This window comes from Pseudophryne corroboree, chromosome 4 (genome assembly GCF_028390025.1).
Source record: "Pseudophryne corroboree isolate aPseCor3 chromosome 4, aPseCor3.hap2, whole genome shotgun sequence".
NCBI lineage: Eukaryota > Metazoa > Chordata > Amphibia > Anura > Myobatrachidae > Pseudophryne > Pseudophryne corroboree.
Genome location: NC_086447.1, coordinates 209,551,378 through 209,565,408, shown reverse-complemented (window position 1 = coordinate 209,565,408; position 14,031 = coordinate 209,551,378). Strand labels below are relative to the sequence as shown.

The 14,031-nt window shown below is 47.8% G+C and overlaps 1 protein-coding gene across 1 annotated transcript in view; it reads right to left on the bottom strand.

Annotated features, from left to right (window-relative positions):
• AP1S3 (adaptor related protein complex 1 subunit sigma 3) overlaps window positions 1-14,031 on the bottom strand; it is a 110,753-nt gene that overhangs the window by 54,631 nt on the left and 42,091 nt on the right. The window contains exon 2 of the mRNA XM_063915897.1: window positions 13,690-13,868. Coding sequence (XP_063771967.1) covers window positions 13,690-13,868 — 179 coding nt within the window. The remainder of the gene's footprint in view (window positions 1-13,689; window positions 13,869-14,031) is intronic.

Sequence of the window (14,031 nt, the reverse complement as noted above, 5' to 3'; positions counted from 1 at the left end):
GAGGTAAGCCATGCAGGCGGAAATGTTCTCGGATAAATAAAGCCAACTTGGGAGCTGATGGTAACCCGGTCAAACTTACAAAATGTGCCATCTTAGAGAAATGGTCGATAATTACCCAGACAGTATTGTGACCCTTGGAGAGGGGCAATTCGGTGACAAAGTCCATAGAGATATGGGTCCAAGGCCTCTGAGGAATGGACAGTGGATGCAACAACCCCGCAGGGGGCAAACGAAGAATTTTGTGCTGAGCACACTGAGGACATAGTGTCCCACCAGTAAGACCTTCGTAGAAACTCCCACATTTTTTGAACTCCAGGATGACCGGAAAACTTGGAAATATGAGCCCACTGCAACAACCTTGGTCGAAATTTAGCTGGCACAGACATTCTCCCAGGAGGAGGACCCAGAGCGGTGGGAGCCGCTGACATAGAAACTGGACTGAGAATCAAAGCCTTCTCAACGGAATTCTCCTCATCCGAAGCGGTTAAGGAACGGGATAAAGCATCAGCCTTGGTGTTAAAAGTCCCAGCCCGGTACTTAATAACAAACGAAAACCGAGTAAAGAAGAGCGCCCATCTAGCTTGACGGGGATTCAAGCACTGGGCCGTCTTGAGGTACAGCAAAATTCTTGTGATCAGTGAAAATTGTAATTAGGTGTTTAGCACCTTTCAAAAGATATCTCCATTCCTCCAAGGCAGATTTTATTGCCAAAAGCTCTTGGTCTCCAATGGTGTAATTCTGTTCCGCAGGAGAGAATTTGCGAGAATGGAAACCACATGGATGTAACTTCCCATCTGGAGCGTACTGCGAAAGCACGGCACCTATGCCTACCGTGGAAGCATCAACCTCCAAAAAGAATGGTTTTGAAAAATTTGGTTGTTGAAGTACTGGAGCGGACATAAAGGCTGCCTTTAACTGAGGGAACGCTGCTACAACTTCGGAGGACCAATGACTTGGGTCAGAACTCTTCTTGGTTAGGGCAGTAATAGGTGCCACGATGGTAGAGAATCCCTTTATGAATTTCCGGTAGTAATTTGCAAAGCCCAGAACTCGTTGTACCGCTTTCAAGGAAAGAGGCTGAGTCCAGTCCCGGATGGCAGAGAGTTTCTCTGGATCCATACGAAGCTCCGTGCCCGAAATGATGTAACCAAGAAATGGAATAGAAGGAACCTCAAAAGTACATTTGGAAATCTTGCCATAAAAATGATTCTCTCGCAATCGAAGAAGTACCTCTTTGACCTGTATTCTGTGCTTTGTGAGATTTTTAGAAAATATGAGAATGTCATCCAAATATACCACTACACTTAGGTATAGCATATCCCGAAAGACTTCGTTAATGAATCCCTGGAAGACGGCAGGGGCGTTGCTGAGGCCAAACGGCATTACCAGAAACTCATAATGCCCGTCCCTGGTATTGAAGGCCGTCTTCCATTCGTCCCCCTGTCGGATACGTATCAAATTATAAGCTCCCCTTAAATCAAGCTTGGTGAAAACTCGGGCTCCGCGAACTCTATCAAAAAGCTCCGTGATGAGCGGCAAAGGATACTTATTCTTAATGGTGACATCATTTAGACCACGATAGTCAATACATGGTCTCAGCCCTCCGTCCTTCTTCACAAAAAATAAACCCGCCCCCGCCGGGGAGGTAGAGGGGCGGATGAATCCTTTCTGCAGATTAGACTTGATATAGTCCGACATAGCCTGGGTCTCAGGCAATGATAAAGGATAAGTGCGACCCGAGGTGGCATTTTCCCCGGAATGAGCTATATGGGGCAGTCCCAGGGTCTATGCGGTGGTAGCTGATCGGCCGCTTGCTCCGAGAACACGTCAGAAAACTCCCGATAGGCCTCCGGAATGAGCCCTTCATCTGACTTGGAAGATACACGGAGCAGATAGACAGGGGTGAGACAATTTGAATGACAAAAAGAACTCCAAGATGTTATTTGTGTCGAACTCCAGTCGACGTGAGGGTTGTGAAGTTTAAGCCAAGGAAGGCCAAGAACCAGATCGTGGGGCATCTCCCGAATCACTAGGAACTCCAGGTGTTCTTGATGCAGAGCTCCCACTTGCAGTTTGATTGGTATTGTACAACTTGAAATCAGACCGTTAGAAATTTGGGTACCATTGATAGCAGTCAACGTAATAAGTCGTTCGACAGACTGTAGCTGAAAACCCAGATCCTGGGCACAGGAAAGGGAAATAAAATTCCCTGCAGCCCCTGAGTCCAGCAGAGCCTTAACGGGTTTAACTATTGACTCGGAGAACAGTTCACTGGCGGAGAAAGTTTAGAAGAAACCCCTAGCTCGACTTCTCCGGAACAAGCTAGGACTGCCCGTTTCCCGGGCGAGACTTCCAAAACTTGAGAAAGTGATCCGCGGCTCCACAGTAGAGGCAGAGTCTACCCTCACGACGACGCGGACGTTCTTCTAGGGACAGCCGAGATCGATTAATCTGCATGGGTTCATCAGGACTTGGAATAACGGTTTGCTTAGACGGAAGAGATCGGACCCTTGATCGATCTGACCGACTACGTTCGCCACTTCGTTCCTGCATGCGAAGATCCACCTTTACACAGAGCGAGATCAACTGTTCTAAAGAATCCGGCAAATCTCTAGTGACCAACTCGTCCTTTAGACGATCGGAGAGCCCGTTCCAAAAGGCAGCCCGAAGGGCATCATTATTCCAGCGCAGTTCTGAGGCTATGGTCTGAAAATTAATCACATACTGTCCCACTGAACGAGAGCCTTGTCGGACACGAAGAAAGTCTGCAGAGGCAGCGGTCGTCCTGCCGGGCTCCTCAAAGATCCTCCGGAATGACGTAATGAAATTGGTGTAACTAGAAACCAATGGATCAGATCGCTCCCATAACGGAGACACCCAATCCAACGCTGAACCCTCGAGCAAAGAAATAATGTATGCCACCTTGGACCGATCAGTAGGGAAGTTATGTGAAAGAAGTTCAAAATGTACCTCGCACTGATTGAGAAAACCACGGCAATTCTTTGGATTCCCATTATAGCGAGAAGGAGTAGGGAGCTGAAGGCGTGACCTGGTTCCAGAGGAGGATGGAACATTACTAGAGACAACCAGTGGAGCGGGTACTGGAGCTGGGGCCGGTACTACTGAAGCCAGAGAAGTCTGAATTTGATCCAGCCGGCCAGATAATTCCTGGAGATAATGCATCCCCTGGCCCTGTGCTGCTTCCTGACTTTGTACTCGAGAAATCAAGTCCTGGATGGTACTTGCCTCTGGGCTCCGATCCCCCGGGTCCATGAGGCCTGAGTATACTGTCACTGACCTAGGTTGGGGGTGTTGTGAACTCGGGGGTTCTCCCGATGGTTGGGGAGAGGAACCACAGTTGGGTCGGAACAGGGATGGCTTGATATAGGTCTTCCTCATACAGGACTCTGACAGTAAAGCTTGGTGAAAATATTAAAGAACTTTATTGCAGGAAGGGAGCAACACAATGTCACATAGCAGAGAAGGAACGTATGGGGGGGAATGTCCAGGCCTATAGGAGAACTTGTAAGCAATGTTAAAGATTCCAGGAAAATAAGTACTTGTGAGTGTTGGTACAAGATAATAGTGACTGAAGAACTTGTGAGCGATGTTTTTAAAGATACTGATGATTTGAAGAACTGGTGAACGGTGGTTAAAGACTCTGATGATTTTAAACACTTGTGAGCGGTGGTTAAAGACACTGGTAACTTGCAAAACCTGGGAGCGGTGGCCAAAGACACTGGTAACTTGAAAAACTTGGGAGCGGTGGTTAAAGACACTGATGACTTGTAGAACTTGAGAGCGGCGTTTAGCCCGCAGCCCACGCTGACTCCAAGAAGCACTGGTGACTGGATTGCAGAGGAACACACCAGCCGCTGTATACGCTGGAACTGTGCAGCAACTGGCACCTGGAAGTGCCGGAGACACTGGGGTACGACTGCAGAGAGATTCGCCGGGAACAAGAGCACTGGCATCCACTTCAGGGGAAAAGACGATACTCAGGCGCCGAGGCTCTGCCCGGCGTCTGCCTTTGAATCTCCCGCCTCCGCTGGATTGGCGGAACAGTCTGATGACGTCACCTGCTCCCCGCCCACGTGATGCCGGGTGTCATGGCGGCGCCCCTGCCCCGGGGAACCGCCGGGAGCCGCGCCAGCCAGACGCTGGAGCCCGTGGACCACCGAAGGCGGAGGCCGCAACACAGACCAGCAGGCACGCAGGGGTAAGCGCGGTGAACGCCGCCTATGGCGTGTGACAACAACATTTTCTCAGGTTGTCTTTGTCTTATATTGTTTAGTTTTAAGATCTTAAACAAATGTGTGACAAATATGTAAAAAATAGAAGGGGCAAAAACTTTTTTCACGCCACTCTGGTCTTTATTCAGACCTGATTGCAACAGCAAAATCTTTCTCTAGTGGGCAAAACCATGTGCATTGCAGGTTGGGCACATATAACGTGCAGAGAGAGAGAGATTTGGGTGGGTTATATGGTTTCTGTGCTGGGAAAATACTGTCTGCTTTATTTTTACACTGCAATTTAGATTTCAGTTTGAACACACCCCACCAAAATGTAACTCTCTCTGCACATGTTATATATGCCCCACCTGCACTGCACATGGTTTTGCCCATTAGAGAAAATTTTTGTTTCTGCGATCAGGTCCGAATTAAGCCCTGTATCACATGCCTTGACAGGTGCAATTGTAACGAGATAATCAATGTTATTCACTTCATCTGTCAGTGGTTTTTATTATGGCTGATCGGTTTATTTATTAGAATGCTTTTCTTGGGATTACAGAATTTAAAATTGGCTAGAAGTGATCATTAGAATAGGAGCAAGCCCTTCTTAACCTAGCCACACACAGTGACTGGAACATACAATGATTAGTAATAAATCGCTGCATATGTACATACTGTACAAATGACCAGTAATCCCAGTCTCATATTGATTAGTATCGATCAGATGCTGATGTAGAATGCAGGAAAATCAAGTCAGTCAATGAATGTGCTTTGTGATGGCAAGAAAAATAGTATCTCTTTTCTTTTAGCCATCAGGGGTCACCACATGTACCCTTAGGGAATCTGAATCTGAAGAGGTTATTGCACCGTGTGCAGAGTTGTAAAAACCATATGGCTTGCCAATATTATGCGCCACATAAAGTAGTTATGCAACAGATATGGTGTATACACACGGTGAGATTTTTTTCTTACAATTCTGGATATATAGTCAAAATCGTAAGAAAAGTTAGTGCAGATCGCAAGGTGAAAGTCACCTTGCGATCCCGATTCGATGCAGATAAGTGTTCCCGCGCAGTCGGCATCGCAAGAATAGATAGTCAAAATTGACTTGCCTGCACAGTCTAGCTCTATAGAAAAGATAGTCAAAATTGACACTTAGCCAAAATCACATATAGTCCGTATCGCAAGCACACTCATTATGTGCTTGCGATATTGACTATGTGCCGATCTAGCCCCTGTCGCATAGCGAGAATCGGGCATAGCCCGAATCTCACTGTGTGTATGGGCCTTTACAGTGGTGCTGATACAGACAATGAATGTAATAAATATCTACCATAGAATTTCATACCTCCCAACATGACCCTCTCCAGGAGGGACAGAATGCTCTGCTCCTGGACTTCCCTCTTACTGCATGATTGCCATCACCTATGCTGAAACGTTTCTTATCCATTAACCGGTTCAGCACAGGTGTCGGCAATCATAGATTTATACCCCTTTTACACCTACGAGCACGGGTCGCAGCCGGGAGCCTGACACGGGAGCTGCCCCCTGCTGCGACCCGTGCTCGGTCCCTTTCCCATTAGCAGTCACAACCCGGCATATGCCGGGTTGGTGACGCTTCTAGCTACACGGCAGGGGCGGCGCAGGGAGATCACATGATCTCCCAGCGCCGCCCATCCATACAGTGTAAACGGGAGCCGTGTCGCATCGACACGGCTCCCGTTTACACTACACCCTACCCGGATCATTCCCGTGTCCTACCCAGGTAAATAGCCGGGTAGGATTCACGGGTCACTTGATCCGGGTTTACCCTTTTCCACTTGCCAAAAACACGGGTAAATGCGCGCCCCCGTGCATTTACCCGTGTTTTTTGAGCTAGTGGAAAAGGGGTATAAGAGGTAAGTCCAGAAGCAGAGCATTGTGTCCCTCCTGGAGAGGGTCATGTTGGGAGGTATGGAATTTGATGGCAGATAAGAACCACTTGGCCCATCTAGTCTGCCCCTTTTTTTATCCTTTAGGTAACCTCAACCCTTTTTGAACCTTAATTCTTTGTAAGGATATTCATATGCCTATCCCAAGCATGTTTAAATTGCTCTACAGTCTTAGCCTCTACCATCTCTGATGGTAGGCTTTTCCACTTATCCACTACCCTTTCTGTGAAGTAATTTTTCCTTAAAATTTCCCCTGAACCTGCCTCCCTCCAGTTTCAGTGTATGCCCTCGAGTTCTGATACTTCTCTTCCTTTGAAGAATGTTTCCCTCCTGAACTTTGGTAAGACCCTTTGTATATTTGAAAATTTCTATCATGTCCCCCCTTTCCCTTCTCTCCCTCAAACTATACATGTTAAGATCTTTTAGCCTTTCCGGGTAAGTTTTGTGATGTAGGCCATGCACCATTTTAGTTGCCCTTCTTTGTACACTCTCTAATGTATTTATATATCTTTCTGGAGATATGGTCTCCAGAATTGGACACAGTATTCCAGATGGGGCCGTACCAATGACCTATACAATTACATTATTACTTCTTTTTTACTGCTACTGATTCCTCTCCCTATGCAACCAAGCATCTGACTTGCCTTTATCATTGCTTTGTTCCATTGCTTTCCTGCCTTTAAGTCACTTGAAATAGTGACTCCTAAATCCCTTTCCTCCTCAGTAGTTTCCATTGTAGTACCCTTGATACTATATTTAGCCTTTGGGTTTTTGAGACCCAAGTGCATGATTTTGCATTTTTACCATTAAGCCACGTTCTTGACCATTTCTCAAACCTACCTAGGTCATCAATCATTTGTTATACCCCTCCCGGTATGTCTACCCTGTTGCATATCTTTGTATCATCTGCAAAAAGGCATACCTTCCCTTCAATACCATTTGCAATGTCACCAACAAAGATATTAAAGAGAACTGGTCCAAGTACAGATCCCTGGGGTACTCCACTGGTAACATTTCCTTCCATAGATTGCACTCTATTTACTACAACTAGGTTCTTATCCATTTAACGGTTTTATAATCCACCCCTATGCTTTCAAGTTTATTTAGCAGTCTGTGATGTGGGCAGCGTCAAATGCCTTACTAAGGTTTAGAGATGCTACATCTACAGCTCTCCCTTGATCTATTATTTTCGTCACAGAGTCAAAAAAGTCAATAAGATTTGTTTGGCATGATCACCCACCAGTAAATCCATACTGTTTTGGATCCTGTAAGTTGTTTAAGATATTCCACAACTCTTTATTTTAATAGTTTTTCCATTACTTTCCCTACTACTGATGGAAGGCTTACTGGTCTGTAGTTACTTGCTTCTTCCTTGCTTCCACTTTTGTGCAGTGGAACTACATTTGCTCTTTTCCAGTCCTCTGGAATGGCACCTGTATTTGGTGACTGGTTAAATAATTCTGTTAAAAGGTGTCACCAGCACATCTTTTAGCTCTTTTAGTATCCTTGGGTGTATCCCATCTGGCCCCATTGATTTATCCACTTATAGTTTTGAAAGTTCTGTTAGGACCTTTTCCTCTGTAAATGTACTTTCGCCTATCTTATTTTTATGAACGTCCTTGCAACTTAACTGTGGCACCTTCGTTTCTCCTTCTGTAGTAAATACTGAGCAAAAAATAAGAATTTACTCACCGGTAATTCTATTTCTCGTAGTCCGTAGTGGATGCTGGGTACTCCGTAAGGACCATGGGGAATAGACGGGCTCCGCAGGAGACTGGGCACTCTAAAAGAAAGATTAGGTACTATCTGGTGTGCACTGGCTCCTCCCTCTATGCCCCTCCTCTAGACCTCAGTTAGGGAAACTGTGCCCGGAAGAGCTGACACTACAAGGAAAGGATTTGGAATCCAGGGTAAGACTCATACCAGCCACACCAATCACACCGTACAACTTGTGATAACTATACCCAGTTAACAGTATGAACAACAAATGAGCCTCAAACAGATGGCTCATAACAAAACCCTTTAGTTAAGCAATAACTAGATACACGTATTGCAGAGAGTCCGCACTTGGGACGGGCGCCCAGCATCCACTACGGACTACGAGAAATGGAATTACCGGTGAGTAAATTCTTATTTTCTCTGACGTCCTAGTGGATGCTGGGTACTCCGTAAGGACCATGGGGATTATACCAAAGCTCCCAAACGGGCGGGAGAGTGCGGATGACTCTGCAGCACCGAATGAGCAAACTCAAGGTCCTCCTCAGCCAGGGTATCAAACTTGTAGAATTTTGCAAACGTGTTTGATCCCGACCAGGTAGCAGCTCGGCAAAGTTGTAAAGCCGAGACCCCTCGGGCAGCCGCCCAAGAAGAGCCCACCTTCCTCGTGGAATGGGCTTTGACTGATTTAGGCTGCGGCAGTCTAGCCGCAGAATGTGCAAGTTGAATCGTGCAACAGATCCAGCGAGCAATAGTCTGCTTAGAAGCAGGAGCACCCAGCTTGTTGGGTGCATGCAGGATAAACAGCGAGTCAGTTTTTCTGACACTAGCCGTCCTGGAAACATAGATTTTCAGGGCCCGGACTACGTCCAGCAACTTGGAAGCCTCCAAGTCCCGAGTAGCCGCAGGCACCACAATAGGTTGGTTCAAATGAAACGCCGATACCACCTTAGGGAGAAATTGGGGACGAGTCCTCAATTCTGCCCTGTCCATATGGAAGATCAGATAGGGGCTTTTACATGACAAAGCCGCCAATTCCGACACATGCCTAGCCGAAGCCAAGGCCAAAAGCATGACCACTTTCCACGTGAGATATTTCAACTCCACGGTCTGAAGTGGCTCAAACCAATGTGATTTTAGGAAATCCAACACAACGTTGAGATCCCAAGGTGCCATTGGGGGCACAAAAGGGGGCTGAATATGCAGCACTCCCTTAACAAACGTCTGAACTTCAGGCAGTGAAGCCAGTTCTTTTTGAAAGAAAATAGACAGGGCCGAAATCTGGACTTTAATGGATCCCAATTTTAGGCCCATAGTCACTCCTGACTGTAGGAAGTGCAGAAATCGACCCAGCTGAAATTCTTCTGTTGGGGCCTTCATAGACTCACACCAAGCAACATATTTTCGCCATATGCGGTGATAATGGTTTTGCTGTCACATCCTTCCTAGTTTTTATCAGCGTAGGTATGACTTCAACCGGAATGCCCTTTTCCATCAGGATCCGGCGTTCAACCGCCATGCCGTCAAACGCAGCCGCGGTAAGTCTTGGAACAGACAGGGCCCCTGTTGTAGCAGGTCCTGTCTGAGAGGCAGAGGCCAAGGGTCCTCTGAGATCATTTCTTGTAGTTCCGGGCACCAAGTCCTTCTTGGCCAATCCGGAACAATGAGTATAGTTCTTACTCCTCTCTTTCTTATTATCCTCAGTACCTTTGGTATGAGAGGAAGAGGAGGGAACACATAAACCGACTGGTACACCCACGGTGTCACTAGAGCGTCCACAGCTATCGCCTGAGGGTCCCTTGACCTGGCGCAATATCTTTTTAGCTTTTTGTTGAGGCGGGACGCCATCATGTCCACCTGTGGTCTTTCCCAACGATTTACAATCAGCTGGAAGACTTCTGGATGAAGTCTCCACTCTCCCGGGTGGAGGTCGTGCCTGCTGAGGAAGTCTGCTTCCCAGTTGTCCACTCCCGGAATGAACACTGCTGACAGTGCTATCACGTGATTTTCCGCCCATTGGAGAATCCTTGTGGCTTCTGCCATCGCCATCCTGCTTCTTGTGCCGCCTGTCGGTTTACAAGGGCGACCGCCGTGATGTTGTCTGACTGAATCAGCACCGGCTGGTTTTGAAGCAGGGGTCTTGCCTGACTTAGGGCATTGTAAATGGCCCTTAGTTCCAGAATATTTATGTGTAGGGAAGCTTCCTGACTCGACCATTGTCCTTGGAAGTTTCTTCCCTGAGTGACTGCCCCCTAACCTCGAGGCTTGCATCCGTGGTCAACAGGATCCAGTCCTGTATGCCGAATCTGCGGCCCTCGAGAAGATGAGCACTCTGCAGCCACCACAGCAGAAACACCCTGGCCCTCGGGGACAGGGTGATCAGCCGATGCATTTGAAGATGCGATCCGGACCACTTGTCTAACAGATCCCACTGAAAGATCCGTGCATGGAACCTGCCGAATGGAATTGCCTCGTAAGAAGCTACCATCTTTCCCAGGACTCGCGTGCAGTGATGCACCGACACCTGTTTTGGTATTAGGAGGTCTCTGACCAGAGAAGACAACTCCTTGGCCTTCTCCTCCGGGAGAAACACCTTCTTCTGTTCTGTGTCCAGAATCATACCCAGGAACAGCAGACGCGTCGTAGGAACCAGCTGCGACTTCGGGATATTCAGAATCCAGCCGTGCTGTTGTAGTACTTCCTGAGATAGTGCTACTCTGACCAACAACTGCTCCCTGGACCTCGCCTTTATAAGGAGATCGTCCGAGTACGGGATAATTATAACTCCCTTCTTTCGAAGGAGTATCATCATTTCGGCCATTACTTTGGTAAATACCCTCGGTGCCGTGGACAGACCAAACGGCAACGTCTGGAATTGGTAATGGCAGTCCTGTACCACAAAACGGAGGTACACCTGGTGAGGTGGGTAAATGGGGACATGTAGGTAAGCATCCTTGATGTCCAGTGATACCATGTAATCCCCCTCTTCCAGGCTTGCAATAACCGCCCTGAGCGATTCCATTTTGAACTTGAACTTCCTTATATAAGTGTTCAAGGATTTCAAATTTAGAATGGGTCTCACCGAACCGTCTGGTTTCGGTACCACAAACATTGTGGAATAGTAACCCCGTCCCTGTTGAAGGAGGGGAACTTTTATTATCACCTGCTGGAGGTACAGCTTGTGAATTGCCGCCAGTACTACCTCCCTGTCCTAGGGAGTAGCTGGCAAGGCTGATTTGAGGTAACGGCGAGGGGGAGACGTCTCGAATTCCAGCTTGTATCCCTGAGATACCACTTGTAGAACCCAGAGATCCACCTGTGAGTGAACCCACTGGTCGCTGAAGTTCCGGAGACGGGCCCCCACCGCACCTGGCTCCACCAGTGGAGCCCCAGCGTCATGCGGTGGACTTAGTGGAAGCAGGGGAGGATTTTTGTTCTTGGGAACTGGCTGTATGGTGCAGCTTTTTCCCTCTACCCCTGCCTCTGGGCAGAAAGGACGCGCCTTTAACCCGCTTGCCTTTCTGAGGCCGAAAGGACTGTACCTGATAATACGGTGCTTTCTTAGGCTGTGAGGGAACCGGAGGTAAAAATGTCGACTTCCCAGCTGTTGCTGTGGAAACGAGGTCCGAGAGACCATCCCCAAACAATTCCTCACCCTTGTAAGGCAAAACCTCCATGTGCCTTTTAGAATCCGCATCACCTGTCCACTGCCGAGTCCATAATACTCTCCTGGCAGAAATGGACATTGCATTAATTCTAGATGCCAGCCGGCAAATATCCCTCTGTGCACCTCTCATATATAAGACGACGTCTTAAATATGCTCTATGGTTAGCAAAATCGTATCCCTGTCGAGGGAATCAATATTTTCTGACAGGGTATCGGACCAAGCTGCTGCAGCACTACACATCCAAGCTGAAGCAATAGCAGGTCTCAGTATAGTATTTGAGTGTGTATATACAGACTTCAGGATAGCCTCCTGCTTTCTATCCGCAGGCTCCTTTAAGGCGGCCGTATCCTGAGACGGCAGTGCCACCTTTTTTGATAAGCGTGTGAGCGCCTTATCCACCCTCGGGGATGTCTCCCAACGTAACCTGTCCTCTGGCGGGAAAGGGTACGCCATCAGTAACTTTTTAGAAATCACTAGTTTCTTATCGGGGGAAGCCCACGCTTCTTCACACACTTCATTCAACTCATCTGATGGGGGGAAAAACACTGGCTGCTTTTTCTCCCCAAACATAATACCCTTTTTAGTGGTACCTGGGTTAATGTCAGAAATGTTTAACACATTTTTCATTGCCGTAATCATGCAACGGATGCCCCTTGTGGATTGTGTATATGTCTCATCCTCGTCGACACTGGAGTCAGACTCCGTGTAGACATCTGTGTCTGCCATCTGAGGTAGCGGGCGTTTGTGAGCCCCTGATGGTCTTTGAGACGCCTGGGCAGACACGGGCTGAGAAGCCGGCTGTCCCACGGCTGTTACGTCATCCAGCCTTTTATGTAAGGAGTTGACACTGTCGGTTAATACCTTCCACATATCCACCCACTCTGGTGTCGGCCCCGCAGGGGGTGACATCACACTTATCGGCACCTGCTCCGCCTCCACATAAGCCTCCTCATCAAACATGTCGACACAGCCGTACCGACACACCGCACACACACAGGGAATGCTCTGACTGAGGATAGGACCCCACAAAGTCCTTTGGGGAGACAGAGAGAGAGTATGCCAGCACACACCACAGCGCTATTTAATCAGGGATTTTCACTAACACAAAGTGATTTTTCCCTATAGCTGCTTTACATATACAGTTTGCGCCTAAATTTAGTGCCCCCCCCTCTCTTTGTTACCCTTTGAGCCTGGAAACTGCAGGGGAGCGCCTGGGTAGCTGTCTTCCAGTGGAGCTGTGAAGAGGAAATGGCGCAAGTGTGCTGAGGGAGATAGCCCCGCCCCTTTCTCGGCGGACTTCTCCCGCTCTTATATTTATATTATGGCGGGGGATTTTTGCACATATATAGTTTTTTAGACTATATTATGTGCTGTTTGCCAATGTAAGGTACTCTAATTGCCGGCGCCCCCCCCCCCCTGCACCCATCAGTGACCGGAGTATGTGGTGTGCATAGGGAGCAATGGCGCACAGCTGCAGTGCTGTGCGCTACCTTAATGAAGACCGGAGTCTTCAGCCGCCGATTTTCAGGATGTTCTTCTTGCTTCTGTCTCTGCAAGGGGGACGGCGGCGCGGCTCCGGGACCAGACGACCGAGGCTGGGCCTGTGTTCGATCCCTCTGGAGCTAATGGTGTCCAGTAGCCTAAGAAGCCCAAGCTAGCTGCAAGCAGGTAGGTTCGCTTCTCTCCCCTTAGTCCCTCGTAGCAGTGAGTCTGTTGCCAGCAGATCTCACTGAAAATAAAAAACCTAACAAATACTTTCTTTACTAGAAGCTCAGGAGAGCCCCTAGTGTGCAACCAGCTCGGGCCGGGCACAGATTCTAACTGAGGTCTGGAGGAGGGGCATAGAGGGAGGAGCCAGTGCACACCAGATAGTACCTAATCTTTCTTTTAGAGTGCCCAGTCTCCTGCGGAGCCCGTCTATTCCCCATGGTCCTTACGGAGTACCCAGCATCCACTAGGACGTCAGAGAAATAATTATTTTTAGGTGATCTTCTATTGCCTTGTCTCCCTCCAACAAATGCTCATTCTCTGTCTTAAGTCTTACTATTCCTCCAATTGATCTATTACACATTGCACCTGTTTAGTGTACAGGTGAAAGGATACTTTATGTAGACGGTGATTAGTAGTTTGTACTAAGACTACCTTTTATATACAAGTTTTAGGTCCCTCCAATCCAAAAAGCTGCTGGTCTTAGGATTCCGAGCGAGAATGAGATGCATCAGCTCCCGACTTATCTTGCGCTTTTCCTTCTCAGGCAATGTCACATACCACTTCTGCAGTCGCAGCTTCCCTTGTCGGCTGAACAGCAGGAGGAACCGAATCTTCAACAGAGGTGAGAGAGAAAAAAGTATGTCAAATTAGAAACATAGAAGAAGACTTGACATGTAGTACAATGTATTATTACGCTTTGCAGTAGTCTTCATTACCCATGTACCAAGGCCTATAATGGATCAATAATGATAGAAATTCCCATGTACAGTAGTG